Genomic DNA, 20,878 nt, shown 5'->3' on the forward strand with positions numbered 1-20,878 from the left:
ACCTATCCTGTAGCTGCATTCTGATTTACCTGTGCAGTGAGGGTTCTTAATTTCAGTTTGTTGCCCACATTGAAAAATAATTAGATTTCCCATGAAAATTGGATTTCCAGCTTCTGGATAAAAAAATAAAGACCTGGCAATGGTGGACCTACTTATTCCTATACGACTGCTCGTGAGTAAAACTTAGGAGGACTTCTCCAGAGGAATGTGGCCTTTTCTACCCATCCCACCTCCAGTCCCCATGACTCTCTGGAGCCCACGGTCACTCATGCATCCGATCTTATCAGCATCTAGTATGCTGATCTCTTCTGAGCCCCCCATACACTGGACCTAACAGCTATATCTCCTGGTGGCACATGGAGCTGGGCACGAGGAAAAGAAAATGACAGGAGTAGCCCCCTGTGGCCCACAGAACCAGCTGACCCTGAAACTTGGGACATTGCCTTGCAAGATGGAGCCTTTGCTCCTTGCACCCCCTCCCCCACTGTGCCCAGTCCCAACTCTGATGTGTGCCCCTTGCCTGGAAGGCCTGTCTGCCTTCTCCCAACTTAAGGGAACCAAGTTTAATTGTCTAGTTCCAGAGATGTTTTTCTCTTTTCCAACAAGCAGAGCCAGAGACATATGAACGGGGACTTGGGGGCGACGCCTTCCGCCTCGATGCTTTGCCAGTTCACGAGATTTCTTTCCCCTGCGACTAGCAGTGGACATTCCTGTCCTGCCTCTGCCTTCCCCACAGCCACCACGCGGCCCCAAAATTCTTGAAAGTTGGTGAGAAATTGAGCCCATATGCCTTCTGATTGTTTGCAAACCCTGGCAAGGGTTTGGTAAGTCAAGGCCAATTTCTGGATTAAATTAGAAAAGAAAAGAGGAAAAATATCTGAGTCCTGGCATAGAGAGAAATCATTCATTCGACGAAAATTACTTAAGAACATACTGTACAGAGGACTGTCCTCATGGTAGGAGGAGTTGAAGGTTATGGCCTCTGATCTGAAGGCACTAAAGACCCCTGGGCCCCATGTTCTCTGTAGACCCATGGAATGCATCTGCCCTCAGCAGAAAAGAAGCTTCAGGGACTCGGGAATTCTTCCAGAACATAAGCAGTTAACATGGCTGAGAGAGACGTTCTGCTTGCCCAGAAATCTGTTCCTCCCTTTTGGTTGTTTTAAAATGGTTATTAAGTTCAGTTCATTCTATCCTTTCAAAAGTATCCTCAAAGTGACCTCACAGGTCCTTTGAGTTGGCAAAGGCTAGGTGGAGGTGGGGAAGGGTTGGGGTCTGCAGGAAAAGGGTAGAGCTCAACTTGAAGTGGGAGGTTATAGTGATGTCCTTCAGGAAAGGGCTGCTCCAGATGCAGAGGCTCAGTGGACTGAAGAGAGCAAGAGAGAACCTGTCTGCTGGAGAGTCCCCTATTGCCAGGGGCCGTGCAGATTTTTCTAGAAGTTCAGAGAGTGTTTAAAGATGAGGACACCAAATTCAGGAGAGGAAAGCTTTGCAAAGTAGGTAAAAGCCAGGATTAGAACCAAGTTGTTTCTGACTCCAAAGCTAGTGCACATTAGTGCAAATTTTATGCTGTGTCTCCCTAATATGTACACCCAAGAGCACTGATGGACAGCACAATGCAAATGCTCACTTTAAAGGACTGGGACATAGTTCAAGGTGGGCACTAGCAAAAAAAAATTTTTGGCGGGGTGATGGTACAAGGGATTGAACCCAGAGCATTGTACCACAGAGATACATCCACAGCCTTTTTCAGTTTTTTTTTTTTTTTTTTTTTTTTTTTTTTCCCTTCCTTTTGTGACAGGGTCTCACTAATTTACCCAGGCTGGCCTCAAACTTGCAATCTTCCTGCCTCAGCCTCCTGAGCTACCAGTATTCCAGGCGTGCACCATTGAAAGTGGACCATATGGTCTCTGTCCCAACTCTATATCTGTTGTTATAACACAAAAGTGACCATAGGTGATTCATAAATGAATAGGTGTGGTTACGTTTCAATAAAACTTTATTTACAAAAACAGTTGAAGGGTCACATTTGACCCTGCTTTAGAATGTCCAGTTTATCTTGAAAAATTCATGCAGATTTTACTTTAACATAGTAATGTGTCTAAATTTAATCTAAAATGATGTTCTCAAATGTATGCCATGCACAAAAAGGTGGCACTTCAGGAAGAGATGTTTCACAGCTGTCCGGGGCCTCCATGGCTCCAGGAGGGTCTGATGTTCCCAGTAGCAATGGGCTTACGTGGGGCAGGATATATCACTCACCATCATGATCTGATTCACTTCTACAAGGGTCCAAGTGGATCAGTGGCCCAAGCAGACAGTTCTAAGTCTTTTGGATCCTAAAATCTAAGCAAAACACTGAGGCCCTAGTTTTGTGAGGAAGAATTAGAGCTTCAGTTAAATAATAAGCCATAAAAGAAGCATCAGCCTGGGGCCCAAGTTTTCCATTACTTGGAATCTTGGCAGAGATTTTTCCATTTCAAAATGCACATGTAAAACATATGACAGTCTCACATCTCGTGACCATGCCTTGGTCAATGATGTATCCCTTTTAGGTGGTCTCCTAAGATGATAATGCAACTGAAAAACTCCCAGCACTTAGTGACTTTACAGGGTCTTAATGCCACAACACCTTACTTGCCTGTTCCTGGTGATGCTGGTATAAACAATCTACTGTACTGCCCGTGTATACGAGTAGGGCACATAGGATTATGTAAGGTACATAATGCTTAAAAATGATGATGAATTACTGTTACTGGTGTATATAGTTACTATTTCACACTTTCTATCATTAAAGTGCACTCCTTCTAATTAAACAAAATTAAACTTTTGTTAAGGCCCCATGTTACATCAGCTAACCTCATCTATCTCATGTTTCCTGCATCTCTCTCTCTCTCTCTTTTTTTCTTTTTGGTACTGGGGATTGAACTCAGAGCCACTCAACCACTGAGCCACATTCCCAGTCCTATTTTATATTTTATTTAGTGACAGGGACTCACTAAGTTGCTTAGCACCTCACTGTTGCTGAGGTTGGCTTTGAATGCATGATCCTCCTGTCTCAGCCTCCCAAGCCACTGGGATTACAGGCATGCGCTGCTGTGCCTGGCTGTTTCCTGCATCTCTTGATTGCATCAAGAGGTTGTGTGAACCATTGACCTAGATCATCTAGGCTTGTTTAAGTGCACACTGTGATGTTGGCACAACCATGATGATGTTGCCTAAGGGTGCATTTCTTCGGACACATCCCCATCAATAAGCCAAGAACGACTGGTACTTTATAATGTCTCTAGTCTTTCCCTGGGGCATTCATTCATCCCTGCCTGCCATTTAGCTAATCCTGAAGAAGAGTCACTGTGTGCCTAGTGAGGTAATGAGGTGCTGTGGGCATCCAGGTCCTAGTGTGGGGGTGTGGCCTAGAGGCCAAACCTGCTCCATGGTGGCATCTAGACTCACAATGGCACAGCAAGTCTGTGAACATGGGGTAACACCTAAGCCCCAGGGGTCAGTGGGAGACACGTTCAGCAATGGTAACCGTGTCCCAGTCCAGGAGCACTTTGTACAGCAGGGAGCCTGTTTCCAAGCCTGAAGTATCAGACAGGTTCCCCAAAGCCATGGGAGGGCTTGGGCAGAGGGTAGCCCCATCCTTAGGACTGGGCCTGGGTGCATGGTGGAGGCTACAGGACAAGCTGGAGTCAAAGGCTGTGGAGAAGGAGCAGAATGGAGGCAGAGGGAGATGACTGTGGGGAGAAAACTGAGCTGGTGATGGAGCCCCAAGGGTCTGGCAAGGCCAAAGGGGCCACGTGTCTGCCCCACAGGTCACAGCTATATCCTCATAGCTGTCACAGTGCTGGGACAGGAGACTCCTCTGTTCCCAAAGAGGCTTTCAGGCAGACATTCCTGCTATTGTTTGCTCCCAGCATTCATGTGGTAGTATCAAGGTGATGGGACCTTTAAGAGCCCAATGGAGGTCTTTAGGACACTAAGGGCATGCTCTCAGAAGAGAGTAAGATAGTCATTATTTAAAAAAGCAAGCCTGGCTTCTCCTGATCTCTCTCTCTGCCCTCCTATTTCACCATGTGATTGCTCCTTTTCTCATGCTCTCCTGTCACTACAATGCCATCAACCATGAGGTCCTCAGTAGAGCTGGGCTGATGCTGACACCATGTCTTGGAACCACCAGAACTGAGAACTAAATTAACTTCTTTTGTTTAAAAGGTTCCTGACCTTAAGTATTTCATTCTAGTAACAGAAAATTGATACCAAGAATCACCATGGAGTTCCAGCTTCTCTGACTAAGCGAAGGGCCAATAAGCCCAAGGAGACTGGGGTTATCTGGGTTTGTCAGCAACCTTAAGGGTTATGGCTGTGGGAGAACAAAAAAAATCCATAAAGGAGGACTCACAGGACCGGCTACCGGTTCACAGCCTGCCCCAGACGCAGAACACATCCAGAGATTGGTCAGACTCAGCTTTCATTATCTGGACAGAAAGCTAGGAGTGGAGGTAGCTTTGGGATATACCTCCAAGGTGTGTAGAATGTAGATGAGTAGAGGCTGGGGAAGAGCGCTACTCTGGAAAAGGGGTCCCCAAGGTGGGACGCACAGCTGCATATCCAGAGAACATGTGGTAGTCTTATGGGCTGCAAGCTCAGAGCTTGGGGTTCAAGATCCTGCATTGGCAGGGCCATTTTGTTGACAGGTGAGCGAAGAGCCCTACACTTAGGGCTTAATGCTGCAGTGCTACCATTCTGAAATACCACATTGTTTTACCTATGAATTTGTGTATTATAAGTGAAATCTAATAGGACAGTGGAGTACATCCTGGGGACCTTAGCATACCTAGGGTCCCAATCCCCAAGACTCACTTCCCCTTTTCCCACCCTACCACCAGGTCCAGAAGGGGCCAGCATGACCAGGGTCATCAGGTATGTGTGCCTTGTGGCAACTCAGGGCAGAGCATGGTGGTAGCCGTCCCACCCAGGGCTGGCATTGAGGAGGCACATCTGGAAAGTGGCTGGCCAAAATTTATGTCTTACAGAGGTAAGCCTCACATACACCCTCCAATCCAGGTACTGAGTGAAACTAGCACTGGAGTGGAACACTTCTTGACCACCTGCCCTGGTGTTGAGGTTCGAATATGGTTGGTCCCCTCTGAAATCATGTTGGGGCTTAATCCCCACTGTGAAGTACTAAGAGTTGGAAACGATCTGACTGTGGTGTTTAGAGGAGGGGCCTTTTGGAGGTGAAAAGGATGAGATCATATCATCAGAGTGGAGTCCCCATGATTGAATTCTGGTGGTTTTATGAGACAAGGAAGAGGGAACAACAAACACACACACTCACATACACACACACACACACACACACAGAAGCACACTTTCTGTCTCTTGCCATGTGATGTCCTGCACATCCTCACTGCCAGCAAGAAGGTCATCACCAGATGTGGCCTCTGGAGATGAGACCAGCACTGTGAACTAAAATAAACTGATCAGTCTCTGTTATAGGATTATTAGCAACAGAAAGTGGATGAGGAAACCTGGTTTGAAGAGTGGACCAGTAGGAAGAAGGAACACTTGGCTCAACTTCCCCAGACCACTAGCTAGGACCCAGGGCAGTGTGTTCTTCCCATGGTGGCTGATAAGAAGGGAGACCCAGCGGCTGCACTCAAGAGTGCTGGGGGAGCCCTGCAGCACCTGTGAGGATCCTGGCTTGCTCTGAGAGTACCCTATACCTCAGGGAGTGCCCCTCAGCTGGCTCCACTCTGGGGCATCCATGCTTCCTTCTCCCAACCTTCTTGAATCTGGCTTCTATTTGCCTGAATTCAGTCAGCTTGAGGCACCCTTCAGGAACGAGCCACAAAACACAAATTTGTTTAATTTTGGTGATTCTGCATACAAGTTAAATTTTCTAATATTTGCATTTAAAAAAAGCATTGCATACTATAAAGATGAATGGTAAAATGTATGTTAATAATGAAAATTTCTAAAATTTTCTTCACTGAGAACAATATTAAAAAGTAAATAAAAACACCCTGATAATCTGAGAGGTAGACTTAGTGTTTTGGTTTAGATATGAAGTATCCCCAAAAGCTCATTTTCAGAGGTGAAATGATTGGATTATGAGAAGTATGACCTCATCAGTGAGTTATCCACTGATTGATTAACTGGGTGGTAACTACTACAGGCAAGCAGGGTGTGGTAGAGGAAGTACATCACTGGGGTTGTGACTTTGGGGTTTATGTTTTGTTCCTGGTAAGCAGAGCTCTCTCTGCTTCCTGGCTGCCATGTCCTGAGCTGTTTTCCTCCGTGATGCTCTTCCACCATGATATTCTGTCTCACCTCAGAGCTAACCACGGACTGAAGCTCTGAAACTGTGAGCCAAAATAAACGCTTCTTTCTTCTAGGTGTATTGGTCATAGCAAGGCAAAAGCTGACCAAACCACTGAGGAAAGAAGGAAAAGGTTTTATATATGCCTTTTATGGCATTTCCCCCCGTTCTTCGAACAAGAGATATTTGTACTGGGCCACAGGAATTGTGTGCCAGCTCTGCCTACAGGCCAATTTTCCCCAAGGAGGGGGTCACTGGTAATATACTGATTTTTGTGAAAAACCAGATGCTGTATGAACTAATAATGGATCACACATAAGAAGAGTGGCCCATTCAAAATATCCTTCTTTCCTTCCTCTTCTGGGTATTGGGCTGCTGTGGCTGAACACAGGTGTGGAAAGAATGATTAGGTGGTTAGCAAGAGGCAGGAGTTTGGAAAATGTTCTTGTGAAAATGGGTGTTACTAACAGGGACAAGCTGAGCAAATTTTCGGATTAACTTCTGGAGATGACAGGAAGTGCCCAATAATACATCATCATCAAAAAAGAAAAAGTAACCATCAAAAGCCATCCCAAGCAAAACAAGTCACACCACAAAACAAGGAAATATTTCCCATACCTACAACAGACCAAAGGTTAACCTATTTGAATATGATGACCCTTCAGATTAAGAAAAAAAAAACTAAAATAGAATAAGCATTCTATTTTAGAATATGAAAGTAGAAAAGGACAAGAATAAGTCAAATACGAAACATAAAATAATCTGTTTCAAAATATACATTTTTTTAAAAATGCAACCTTATTACCACCAAATAAATACAATTTATAACAAAAACTATACCCAAGTTCTATCAAATTTCTACAGTTTGAAAGGGTTCAATGGTTTAAGGAGGTAGGGAGATAGACCTTTGTTCAGTAGAGGATAATTAGATAAGAACATAACAGAGAACTTTCTGGTGTAGAAAGCTTTAAAATGTGCATACCTATTGACTAGGGGTTTCACTTTTAGGAACCCAGTTTAAGGAAATAATTAAGGATGAGCAATAGATTCACCTATAAGGATGTAATACAGTTAGTGGTCCATCTGACCTCAAAAAGGAAAAAAAGTTTTGCTATAGGGATGTGTCATATAAATAGTTACATATAAAAGTACATTATAGTCATGTAGTGCAATTATGAAATTGCTAAATGATATAGTGGACAGTAATTGCTAGAAGAAAACATGGTAATAGACTATATGAATTGATTCCAATTTTGTAGCACATATATTATATTTCTTATATTAAATATAAATATTAAATATAAAATATTGTAATATTCCATTGTGTGTGTATATGTGCGTGTGTATATATATATAATATATATAACAATATATAATGTGTGTGTATATATATATATATATATATATATATATATATATAAAATCACAGTTTCTTTATCCATTCATCAATTGAAGGGCAAAAAACCAAAGGACAAATGATCTCATTGATAAGCAGATGATGACACATAATGGGGGGTGGGAGGGGGGCAAGAATGGAGGAAGGAGGGACTGTATCGAGGGAAAAGAGGGGTGGGGGTGGGGGGAAGGAAAATAATAACAGAATGAATCAAAAACTATTACCCTATGTAAATGTATGATTACACAAATGGTATGCCTCTACTTCATGTACAGAGGAACAAGATGTATCCCATTTGTTTAAAATAAAAATAAATTTAAAAATATATATATAGTAATACATTTTTAAAAAATGTTACTTTAAGGAATATTTAGGAAGAAAAGGATTTAAAGAAAGAAGGAAACTGAGCTTGACAGCGAGTTGATAGGGGCAGGGAGTCCAAATACCAAGAGAGCCTTTCCATGCCCAGGTGGTTCTCATGAAGAGCTTAGTACCCTCTGGTAGGCCTGAGATGAAGAAAGGGGGTGGACTAACCAATTTTCATTTTCCTATGAAAAGAGGGAATAACATGCTTTGCCTGTGAATGCTGAAAGGAAGCAGTACCTCTAGTACCTCCCGCTGCCTTGGAATCACATTCAATTCCCTCTCCATGTCTAGAAGACCTTGATGACTAGCCTTGATCACTCAAGCTCTTCCTCCTACCTGTAGCCCTTGCTGACCACATCTGTCTTTTCTCATTTCTTCAGATGTGCTGACCTCTTTCCTGCCTCAGGGCCTTTGTGCCACCTATTCCCTCCACCTGGAACAGTTTATCCCATCTCTTCCCACAATTCTCTCATTATCACTCTCGGCTCCAGTGTTAAATAACACTGGATCTCTACCTTCCAGAACTCTTCTTTAGTCTACAACTCAACTATTTTATTTCCTTCATTGCATTTATTATTATCTGAAATGATTTCACTTGTTTTTTGCTTGAATATTGTCTGTGTTCCCTCACCAGAAGACAAGCCCATGGTAACAGGGATTGCGCCCTAATGTACAGCAGATGCCCCATGAACATTTCATGTCCATGTAGATGAGAGCCAGGGGTCTGAAACAGAATAAGATGGTTATGCTACAATAGCAAGGAATCCACCCCATCTTAGTTGCTTAACACAGTAAAGGCTGGTGTATGTTTCCTTGTGCACACCATGGTCCAGTGTGGGTTGGGTGGCCCTAAGCTATACTGTACTGCATCTAATGCGACATGTGGTGCCCAAGGTTATGGTGGCAGGAAAAGAGATGGAGGGCACACAGCAACACCTGGTGATAGTATATACACCACTAGACAAAACTAGCCAAGTAGTCCTAAATGAGCTACACGGGAGACTGGGCCATACCAGGACGCCACCCACCCCAGCCTTCAGTCTGCCAACGAGGAGGTCCCAAGGGTGGCCCTCAGGTAGAAATCATCCTGAACGATGAGAGAATCCAAGGCAGCTAAAAACTGCGGAGGTGGAGTCATGCCCGCCCCCCATTCACCTCAGCCTCTCCTCTTCAGTCTAATTCCTGGGTCCCTGCCCTGGAAGCCCCCCAACAGACCCTCTCCCATAGGGCCCTCCTCAGCAGTCATGCTTACCTGCACTTTGGGGTGGCCCCCAAACCCTGGCCCTGCTGGTAGTTACAATCAACCAAATGCCACACTTGGAACACAGTCCAGGGCAGCTACTGCCACATCTGTCCTTCTGTGTTGTTACTTTTCTTCCAGCCCTGGGAAGTCCCAAGACCAGCTGTGGACTTACATGAGGAATATGACAAGCCACTGGCCAGGCCTACAAGGGCCATTTGGGATTTGGTTTGAGGCCCACACATCCCATGCAGCTGTTTAATACATGGTGGTTAAGTTCAGAGAGAGGACACAGCAGACATTCCCACTGTACACATGTCTTCCAGAACTCCACTGTCCAACAGTCTCCACCGGCCACCCTGGCAATTTAAATCTAAGCACAGATTAACTGCAAATAAATTACCCGTTAGATGGCTACTATAAGAAGGTGCGAGTGTTGTGTGGATGTGGAATAACTGGAATCCTTGTGCACTGTTGGTAGAAATGTAAAATGATGCAGTGGCTGAGGAAATCAGTGTGGTGGTTTCTCAACACGTTTAACATATAATTATTGTATGATTCAGCATTTCCACTTCAGGGTATATGCCCAAAAAAATGGAAAGGAGGATCTTGAACAGATATTTATACAGCCAAGTTTGTAGAATGATTATTCACTACAGCCAAAAGGTGGAAGAGACCCAAGTGTCCATCAGTGGAGGGATGGGTAGATAAAATATGGTCCATACATCCAATTCAATATTATTCAGCTTTAGGGAAGGAAATACTGGTACAAGCTCCAACATGGATGACCTTGAGGATACCATGTTACATGAAATAAGTCAATCAGAAAACCACAAATATGATGAGATTTCATTTATATGATGTACCTAGAGTGGTCAGATTCACAAAGACAGAAAGTAGAGCAGTGGCTTTCAGGAGCAGAGGGGGTGAGTATTTAGTGTTTAATGGTGCAATCGATTGGATATGAGGGGTCCCCCTGAAAGCTCAAGTATTACTAGTCAATGCAGGAAATGTTCAGAGATTAAAAGGTTAGATTATGAGAGATGTAATCTCATCCATTTGATGGATTTATAATTTGAACTCAAAGATGGTAACTGTAGGCAGGTGGGGTGCAGCTTGCAAAAGTGGATCACTGGTGGGGATTTACTTGGGGATTATATATTGTCCCTGGCTCCTCAAGCCTGCTGTCCCCTCCTCTGCTTCCTAACTGCATTACCTGAGCAATTTTCCTCTGCCACACCCTTCTGCCATGATGTTCTGCCTCATCTTGATTTCACAGCAATGTAGTTGGCTGACCATGGACTGAGACCTCTAAACCATGAGCCCAGAATAAACTTTTCCTCTTCTAAGTTATTCTTTTCAGGTATTTTAATCACAGTGACAAAAAGCTGACTAATACAAATGGATACAGAGACTCAGTTCTGTAAGATGAAAAGAGATCTGTGGATGGATGGTGGTGACAGATGCACAACAATGTAAATGTACTTAACACCACCGAACCTGGGCTAGGGAAATAGCTCAGTTAGTAGAGTGCTTGCCTTGCAACCACTAAGGCCCAGGGTTCAAATCCCCAGCACCACAAAAAACAAAACAAAAAAACCCCACTGAACCTTAAAAATGGTGAAGATAGTAATGCTGGTGTGTATTTTATCACAATAAAATTTTTAAAATTAAAATAAAAATTATATTGGAAAAATAATTTAAATTAAATTCAGCCCTTCAGTTGTACCAGACACATTTCAAGTGCTCAGAGCCAGTGTGGCCAGTGGCTACCACACTGACCAGGACTGAATGAGAGCACTTCTGTCACTGCAGAAAGCACTCTGAAACAACCGTGTTCTAGAAAGTCCTCCTTTTCTCAAATAGTTGCCCTTCTTCAATGCCCCTCCTCCCCAAGATCACCAAAGGGTCCTGCCTGCATGCTTTAGATCAACCCCAAGACCACCCAAGGTTCCCACTTGCCTTATATCAACTTTCTTCCCAGGTGTGCACACACTCTCAATGAGGACACAGGGTATTAATTGTCAGGGCAACGCCATGATCCCAGCTGAGCCGAACTTTATCTCCTCATCCACACTGTGCTCTTGCTGAGGAAGGTGGAGCTTAGCTCAGAATAGAAACCCTCGCCTTCCCCTCAGAACCTTGCTGAGTCCCAGGCCTCTCTACCATGTCCCTATTTCTCTGAAGGACTCACTGCTGTGCCTAGGACAAGTACACATTCAATGAACAGTTGCTGAATAAATAAATGCACATCTGTGTGGAACAGAAAAAGGATAAGCTCCTACTCCCACTTCTCAACTTCTTGGATTTAGCTCCAAAAATCCTTTTTCTTTTTTCATTATGATAAGGCTTATTTCAATTTAATAATTTTTATATTTCTTACGTTTCTCTAGAAACTAGTCTTCCCATTATCCAAAACGGTGGTACAGTTGGATCAAAGGGGTGTGAACAAATAAGCAGACATTCACTAGCAAAACCCAGAGAAAGTTCTAGACTTCCTTCAACCAGCTCTCTTGGCACAAGAACTGTCCATACCAGGGAAAAGGAGGATTTGCTTCCATAAGTCTGAGGAAGAACTCCCCATGGATACCCCACCTTCAGGCAGAGTGGTGGACTTCTCAAGAATGGTTCCTTGTGTGCTATCCCTAAATCAAATATTGTTGCTGTCACATTAGTAAAATACATTTTATCTAGCGACTGAAAAAACATGTTCACCTTATTTAGAGACATATACCTCTCTTATCTCATTAAATTCTCACTACAATGCCCAAGATGGAAATTACTGACCCATTTTAAAGATGAAAAAACCAAGGCTTGGAGAACTGGAGCTGCATGCCAGTGACACACCTGGAAAAGTTGGGGCCACGGGTCAACCAAGACTCTATTCCAAGCACAGTCCTTTTCCCCACTAGGTGGAAAGGCAGTAGAATACTTTGGGGGAAGAACATATATATTGAACACAAAAATTGTACGTCTACCCGTCTCATGGACTCATGGTGAAGATTTCCTAACATATTGCATAATAAGTGCCTGGAACAAGCTGACACATAGCCACATATTAGGAGCTCAATAATTGGAGTCACTATTGTTGTTATTATAAATACAGAGGACTTTAGCACCATTTTGCAGTTGAGAAGGTTGAGGGGTGGTTGACAATTGCTCAACTAAGGCAGAACAGGAAGGAGGTGAACATGTGGGCAGAAGTCTCTCTCTCCAAGGTTTAGCTCATCCACATCCTCCCTTTTGCCTGTGATGCATCTTTCACCAGGGCCTGGGGACTCTGACCTATGTGCCAACTTAGTTCCCAGAGGTTCACCACCTGGCCCTGAAAAGCACAGTTGAGCAGTAGGTTCAGAGAATATCTCTGTGTCCTTTACTGCCTGTCTCTGAATGGACCCCTAGAGGATCTCACAAACTAATACGCTTAAGGCTACTTTAGAACTTCCCACCTGCCCAGGATTTGACTCCACCTCCAGCCCTTTGTAAGCCCGGCCTCCTCCCCACCAACCAACCACCCTGATCCTCACCAATTCTCCACCCTCTCATCTCTGGTTCAAAGTCATGCCCTGGTCCTCCCTACCACCCCAGTTCTCCCAGTAGTGTTCAGAGGACCCAGACCCACTGAGAAGGAGGGTTGAAAAGCTTAACTCAGCTTCCCCAGAGCATGCAGTTCAAAGGCTGGGTGTCCCATATCCCCACAACAGCCCTGGTCAGCACCAAGCAGAGAGTGCAAAAGTCTCCATACCTGCATACTGATCAGCATCTTGTACCTCCTAAAGGACATGAGGCATGGAATATGTGTGGGGGGGGGGGTGACCCTGTATCTCTGAGCAATAAGCACCAGAGGCAGGTGCTGAGGAGACTTATGTGACACATAGCACCCCTACTAAATAGCCCAGACTCACAAGAATAAAGTGATTCCCTCTTTAACCTTCAATTCCTCTAACTGCTTCAAGGAGAAGCCTCTGATTAGTGTCTATCTGTCTGTCCCCACATCTAACACCACTCATCTCCATTTTTGGCAGAAAGTGGGCCAAAGCTCTGCCTTCAGGGCTAGCAGAATGCAGAACTATCTAGCTGGCATTGAATAAGGTCATTTTACATTTTACCTTAAGATTATTCTCTGGGCGAAGTGAGATTTCTTTTCAAAATAATTTTAAATTTTAAAAATGGCAAACATCAAAAAATGTTTTATAAACAGTACACAAATGACTGGAGTGTGGGAAAAACTGCTTACACTCATAAACAGCCTTGCCAAGTCAGAATCAACCCCCATCTGCACATGAGAACCCTGAGGAGCAGGAGGTGGATGGGATGCTCAGCTTTCCTCACCTGTGGACCCAGAAAGCCTTCCTGTTGAGGATGGCACTCGTTTCCACCTTCGAGTAGGAAAACGTGGCAGTTTGGCACAGAAAGTTGAGAGGACCTCTTCTACTGGCCTGGCCTCCTTCAGTCTAGCCCCGCCCATGATGCCCCGCCCAGTCCACGCTCCAGTGCCCCGCCCTCTGACTCCAGTCTTGCTGACCCGCCCAGCCCTACTTACGATGTTCATAAGCGTCAGCAGGTACTTCTGCACGTGCTCCTTCCCGTGGAACTGAACCACTGAGTCATCCACACCCAACAGGACTTCAATGTTGTAGTCGTCGTCAGCGGCATGCCTGCGTGCCCTCCTCCTGGAGCTGTTGACGCGCTCCTCCAAGACGCCCAGGGCTTGGCTGAGGCTATCCAGATTGCCCAGGGAGGCCCCTACAGAGATAGGACATTGTCATCAATAGCAGGTTGGGCTCACCAGGAACATCACTGCAGGACAAGACTCCACTTGGATGCAATTCAGCACCAGCTAGGTGCCAGCATCACCATCATCTCATTTAAAAGTCACAGTCTCCTGCATCAAGGGCATTGTTGACCCTATTTAAGGTAAGAACAAACTGAGGTCTAGAGAGGGACTATAGTGATATGCCAAGCTGGCTCAGACTCAGCAGCACTCAAACCAACACCCCTTGGCCAACTCCGTGCAGTAACTCCAACCACAGCAAAGGCCATGGTGTCCTCCTGAGACTGAGAGACTAAGCCTAGCATTATGACAACCACTGGGGAGCCAAGGGCTGGCACCCAGCATCAGAGACCAGAGTGCAGCCTGCACAGCCAGGAGTGAGCAGGCAAATTCAGCTCTTCACCCTCGTACACTCACGCACTCCCAAAGGACTGGCCTGATATCAAAAGGCTGATGTCCCAGGTGTCACTGCCCTCTGTTGTAACTGGGGAAAGCTAGGCCCAGCACGAGCTATATGTGTTCCACAGTGTCTCCTCCAGCCTGGCTCCCCTCCAAGAACTTTCCGCTCAGTCCTCCACTAAAGGGACCAGGTAGATGTCCCCCTCCCCACTCCTGGGTCAGCCCCTGGTGCTCAATAAATTGTGCAGGGGACACAAGCTCCTCATGAAAGCTCCCCACAGTCTGCCCTGAGCAGGCACTGACCTCCTCCCCTAAAGAGTTAGCACCAGGCAATGAGCAGCAGCTCAGCTGGGGGAGGGGGCCTGAGGTTCTCATCTACAGGGTCCAGGACCTGGAGCTTCATCAAGTTCAGGGCCTCAAGATGGTGTCCCCACTGTCTGCAAAGCTGTGGCTCCTGCCTCTGTTCCCATCTGCTTCCCCATTGGGCCTGAAGCTCACCCTGGACCAGTGCTCAGTTCTCAGCGCTCCCCTGCCCTTACCTCTTGGGGTCACTGTCAGGCTGATGAGGACAACTTTCAGCACTGATGGCAGCTCCAGACCACACTGTATGCTGCCCATTGAGCCCCCATGCCACTGCCTTGGAAACCCCACCCCCTTCACCCCTGCCCTGCTGCATAGGTCTGTCCAAGTCAGGTCCTGTTTCTCAGTGGCACTCCTTGGGCAGGTCCTCAGAGATTCCTGCCCTGACAAGAACCAGGGATGCAGGTGATATCACCAACACGGAGTGGTGTCCAGGCCCTGCAGTCTCTTTAGTTGGGTGGGGACTAAAAGCCCTGCTCAGCTATTGATGCCCCTGAAACACTGTCTGTAAGAGTCTTCCAGAACAACTCTGTCACTTATCCCCCTGGCCTCTTATCTGCCACCTTCCCCAGACAGGTATGGGTACTCCCTCATGTGGAGGTGGCACGTGATAGGTTCTGGAGGTGGAACCAGGCCTCTGAAAGGAACTTGGCCACTCAGGGAGATATGAGGCCACCTGGTTTTGGGTCCCACTCCCCCAAATTGGCCCCCAGCATTCATCTCCTTACTGAGTGCAGACAATGAGCATCTTCAACATAGATTATTGTCCCCATTTGACAGAACCCCAGCATGGCTGACTCTGCAGAAGCTCTTTCCTTAAACCCTACTCCCTGCCTCAGACAAGACAAACTGATTTAGTCAGAGGTACATCTGCAGCTTGGTTGTGGGCAAGACCAAGAGGGAAAAGAGAGGAAGTGAGAAGCAGAGGTGCCAGCTTTGACAGGAAAAAGAACAAGCTGGGCCAGGTCTGAGCAGCTGCTTGTGTTCCCATGCCTTCGTGGGTCCTTGGCACACTCCACACACACATGCATAGCCCACACATACATGCACATACACACATATGTGCATGATGCAAGCACACACATGCATTCACATGTTGGTGCTGCCCAGGGCTGGTCAGGGTTGGTGCCGGGGTCAGGGAAGGGGCTAGGAATCCTGTGGGTAGTGCCTGTGCAGAGCTCAATGCTCCACTCAGCTGCCTGGAGATGATTCAGGGCCATCCCTGCTGCTCCCAGAGGAGACGCTGGGGACTTAAACCTGACAGAGGAATTGAGGGATTGCTCCTCTATTTTTATACATTTATTTCTTCGCATTTTCAACGAGCAGGGACAGTTCACCTTCAGAACCACCTTGGGAAGCAGAAAGATGGTAATTTCCATAGAAAAGTCTTCCCCTCGGGAAGAAACTGGACATTACCTTCTGCCCCTATCAAGCTAAGGGTCATGCATGGCCAGCCCCTAGGGGCAAAACCAGACCACAGAGGTGCTCATTAGGACCATGTGGTATTTTAAAAATACCTAAGTTGGGGGGAAAAAGTCTTATTTGGTTGATAGTATTTGAAAATTCTAATGTGAGATTTCACATTAAAAACAAGATAAAATATCCACTTTCTCTTGAGGATTTGGAGATGAAGCCAGGGCTGTGAATTGAGGGCCATGTCTCAAGATAGGACACACAGGACCACTCACCTTCCACCCCTGATGAACTCCTGGCTCCAAAAGGCCTCAGAGTGTGCTCTCCTGATCTTAACCCCTGGGTCACTGTGCAGTATCCCCTCCAGATATCCTTTAAAGAATGGCGCAGGAGCCACCATCAGGCCAGAGCTAGGCTAGGGCTAGTCTTAAAGCTGCTTCTGTCAAGGAGCATAGTTTCTAACCAAACTGTATGTTATAGGTTCACTCAAAACAGTGGGGATTTCTAAAAGATGTTTTAGCCAGGTGCAGTGGTGCACTCTGGGGCAAGCCTATAATCCCAGCGGCTCGGGAGGCTGAGGCAGGAGGATCACGAGTTCAAAGCCAGCCTTCGTAAAAGCAAGATGCTAAACAACTCATTGAAACCCTGCCTCTAAATAAAAATTTAAAGAAAGGGCTGGGGGATGTGGCTCAGTGGTTAAGTGTCCCTGAGTCTAATACCCAGTACCAAAAGAAAAAGATGTTTTAGAAATGCCAAGTTCACCTCAAGTATAATTATTTTTGTCATCATTATTCTCATCACGATTATTCTGGGAGGTGCCTTGGATATTATGTTCTAGAACACTCTCCGCCTAAGGCCCAGCTCCTGTGGACAAGCTCCAAAGTCCAAGGGCAAAGCAGGTGAAGACAGAAAGACAGGACCCCAGAGGTCAGCAGGCAGGTGAGAGCCTTGCCAGATAGTCGGGTCCCTGGAAGCCTCAGTTTCCCTTAGGACATAGGGAGCAGCCCCAAAGTCAGTAAGGTCTGTTGTGCCCCAGGCTTCGGGGTACATTTGCCTTGCCTTCCTGCCCTTCTCTGTCCCAGTGGGACAAGGCAGCCAAGCAAACATTCTGCTTTATCAATCCTGGGTATCACCTCAACTTTTCCCAAAATGGGCTTGACCCTGAAGTCCAGGCTACCTGTCTCTCAAAGGATTCCTGCTGCAGGGAGCCCTGGCCAACAGCAAGCTCCTGAATGGTCCTGGATCAGCTTCCTAGTGATTTCCTTGACCTCAACCTTGGCCTTTGGGGCCTGCCCACCTGTGCTGGGTTGCCTGCCTAGTCTCAAGGCCTCTGTTAGACTTGTTAGTTCTAGGCCAGGCAGAGCAGACTCTTTGCCACTATCTCTGACTTCCCTGGGAGCTCCCATGAACTTATAGCCTGGGCCTGCTAAGCTTATTGACCCAGAGCTCACAAGACCCTTTTCTCCATCCTGCATTACTGAGTCAGGCTGGATAGTGAGCTGTCAGTGCTGCCCATCTCCTGTGAGGCAGGGGATGTTACTGCCCTCAGTCTTACTTCCTTTTCTGTGCAGCTACCTCCACAAGAAGTCCCTGGTCCTGGTAGGCTGTCTCCCCTAAAGGAAGGGTCTGTCACAGCATCCTATCTTTTAAATGGGTAACTGGAAAGATGTTTAGTTCTTGACATTCCCTGTGCTTGGAGACCCTTCCAGATGGCAGCTGGGGCTCTCTTTGCTCGTCTCTTAGGCAAGATACACACAGCAGGAAACGTATCCAAGAGCCATCCCCAGTGTTAGAGTTTCTAGAATGGAAAGGAAAGGCTCTGTCAAGGAACCTGTGGCTCTGTCAACAGACTGTGGAGAAGACATATTAAGGAAAAGCAGGGTTCCTGTCCAGGGAAGCCCAAAGCAAGTGCCACCCAGAGGAATGGCATAGGGGTCACAGCTGCCAAGCTAATGTATAGCCCCATACAGTTAAGGATACTGCCTGCCCCCTAAGCTTGTGGGCTGAGGGCTGTATCTGTGACTATCCTGGGAATAGCCCCTCAATGATCAGGTCTCTGGAGCAAGGGAATATGCACAGTCCTTCACAGTGACAAGACTGTCATTTCCAATAGCGACTTTCACACTAAGGAGGAGGATCCTTATCGTTCTTGTTGTCATCGCCGTTTAGTGGTGCTGTGGTTGGGCTGTGGGTTGTCCCGCAAAGGTTCAGAAATGGGAAACTTGTTTTCAGTAATGTTACTTAGATGGTGGAAACTTTAAGGAACTAAATCATGAGAGGGCATCAGGTCGGAAGAGACTGGATTAGCTCCCCAGCAAATAGGTTGTTATAAAAGAGTAAGCCTGAACCTACCTGTCTCTTGCTTCCTTTCCTGACATGCAGTCTCTCACACTCACATATATATGTTCCCGCCATTGCGATGCAATATGCCACGTTATGACACAGCTGGGGGGAAGTGTCTTGTCAGGATGCCACCCCATGCTGTTTGAACTTTTCAGCCAGTAGAACGGTAAGCAAAATAAACCTCTATTCTTTATATATTAGCCAGCACCAAGTATTTTATTACAGCAACACAAAATGGACCAAGATAAGCAGCAAAGTAATAGAAGAGTAGAAATATCAAGTGGCTCTCAAACCACAGTGTTAGAAAGGAGGAGCCAGGACCTGACCCCAGGCCAAAATGCAACATTATTTATGTCCGATCTGTTAAAATGTATAAATGCATTCTACTGTCAGGTACAACTAATTAGAACAAATAAAATTTTAAAAATTAAGGAATTATAATATATACTTGGGAATAGCAGGACATTGCAATGAGAATGTGCTTGCTATTAGTAAACTATGGGTGTATTCCCCAACGTTATTAACATGGCTCAGAGCAGTCCCTGAATTTCACCAGCACAAGGGTTGGTTTAGGCGAAACCAAAATTGGTAGAAACAAGCACATTTAGCCTGGAGAAGAGAAAACCTGGAGCTTGAGTCTATAAGCTCAGGAGCATCATGTGGCAGGTTCTAGCCCTACAATGTCAAAGGTACCTGGTATCTGCCAGTCCATATGCAAAGGCCACACCCACACCTCTGCTGGGCTCACCTCTTTACCCAAAATACTCTTTCTGCTTCTGCTGTTGCTTCTGCCCAAAGTTAGCTGCCACCCCAGGCCCAAGAGGAGCCCCCCAGAAGGCCCATAGGGAAGCACCCCACAGTTTGTGGTGCACAACCCCACTGTCTCCCTCCTGCACTGGGTTCAGAACCCTTGAAAGCAGGGGCATGTTTGATCCCTGCTATAGTTTGGATTTGCAGTGTCCCCCAAAGGCTAATGTGTTAAAGGCCTACTACTGGGAGGTGGTGGAACCTTTAGGAGGTGGGGCCTGGTGAAGGAAGTTAGGTCATAGGGGTTGTGCCATTAAAGAGGATATTGGGACCCCTGGGTTTCCTGGATCTCTCCTTGCTTCCTGGGTGCCATGATGTAATCAGGCCTTCTCCACATGAGCTCCCACCATGAAACACTTGGCTTCCAAAGGTCCAAAGCAACGGGGTGAAGTGACCATGGATTGAGACCTATGAAACTATGAGTTGAAATAAATTTTCCTCTTTAGAAGGTGTTTACCTCAGGTATTTTGTCATAGTAATGCAAAGCTGATGAACACAATTCTCATGCACTTCCTCCACAGACCTTATTCAACACCCCTGGGGGACAACCAGGTAGACTGGAGTGCTTAGAACATGGAGAAGCACACTATTTGGTGACACAGATATCCTCTCCCCATGGAATAACCTGCCCCTCATTTCTTCCATCCTTTAGATATCAGCTGAAATGTCACCTTCTCAAGGAGGTCTTCCCTCATTTCATTCTAAATTAAAATAGTCTCCTCCCCCAAATCCTCTCTGATAGCATCCTGTTTCTGTCCTTCATATAATAAGCCATTGTGTTAAGATCTAATCTCACTTGTGAATTTGATTGTGCATTAACTGCCTCCTCCATCTTGGATGGAGTCCCCTAGAAGACAGAGGTCTTAGGACCAGATGTGCCTTAGTTTCCCCAGTGTCTCCAGAGGTAACCACAGGGCTGTGAGGGGTAGACGCCATGGCAGAAAGATGCAGTCAGAACACAGGATCCAGCAGAAGGAAGGGAGGGGTCCTCCTGGGAGCTGGGAGGTGGTCTGGAAGAAGAGGCAGGTGCAAGCAGGACCAGGAAGGCCAGAAAGCGGGTAGGAGACGCAGGAGTCAAAATGTGGTGAGAGGCAGAGAAACAGGAACTGGAACGAAATCCAGCTATAAATTACTTGCACAAGGCACGACGAAGACAAGATGACCAGGAGGATTTAAAACAAATGAGGCGAAGAAGCATACACCATACCAATTGCCAATGAAAAGAAACCAGGCAGTATAATACTATTCATGAGATAACTTTAATCTGAGGCATTCAAGGGGCCAGACTGCCAATGCAAACAATCCATGGAGACGATATGAGAGATAGGAAACCTGTTGCTCCTAGCAGAGTTTCCAATGGACACAAGGAGAAATGAACAAGACCACAGTTAAATGTGCACTTTCATATACTGATTCCAGCACACAACAGATGGATTAGATAAAACATCAAGTAAG

At 46.0% G+C, this 20,878-nt stretch overlaps 1 protein-coding gene across 1 annotated transcript in view; it reads right to left on the bottom strand.

Moving 5' to 3' along the window:
• ADAMTS2 (ADAM metallopeptidase with thrombospondin type 1 motif 2) overlaps positions 1-20,878 on the bottom strand; it is a 254,454-nt gene that overhangs the window by 93,360 nt on the left and 140,216 nt on the right. Inside the window, exon 4 of the mRNA XM_079144112.1 lies at positions 13,871-14,073. Within this exon, the coding sequence (XP_079000238.1) occupies positions 13,871-14,073 (203 nt within the window). The remainder of the gene's footprint in view (positions 1-13,870; positions 14,074-20,878) is intronic.

This window comes from Sciurus vulgaris (assembly GCF_902686455.1).
Source record: "Sciurus vulgaris genome assembly, chromosome: 6".
NCBI classification, from domain to species: Eukaryota; Metazoa; Chordata; class Mammalia; order Rodentia; family Sciuridae; genus Sciurus; species Sciurus vulgaris.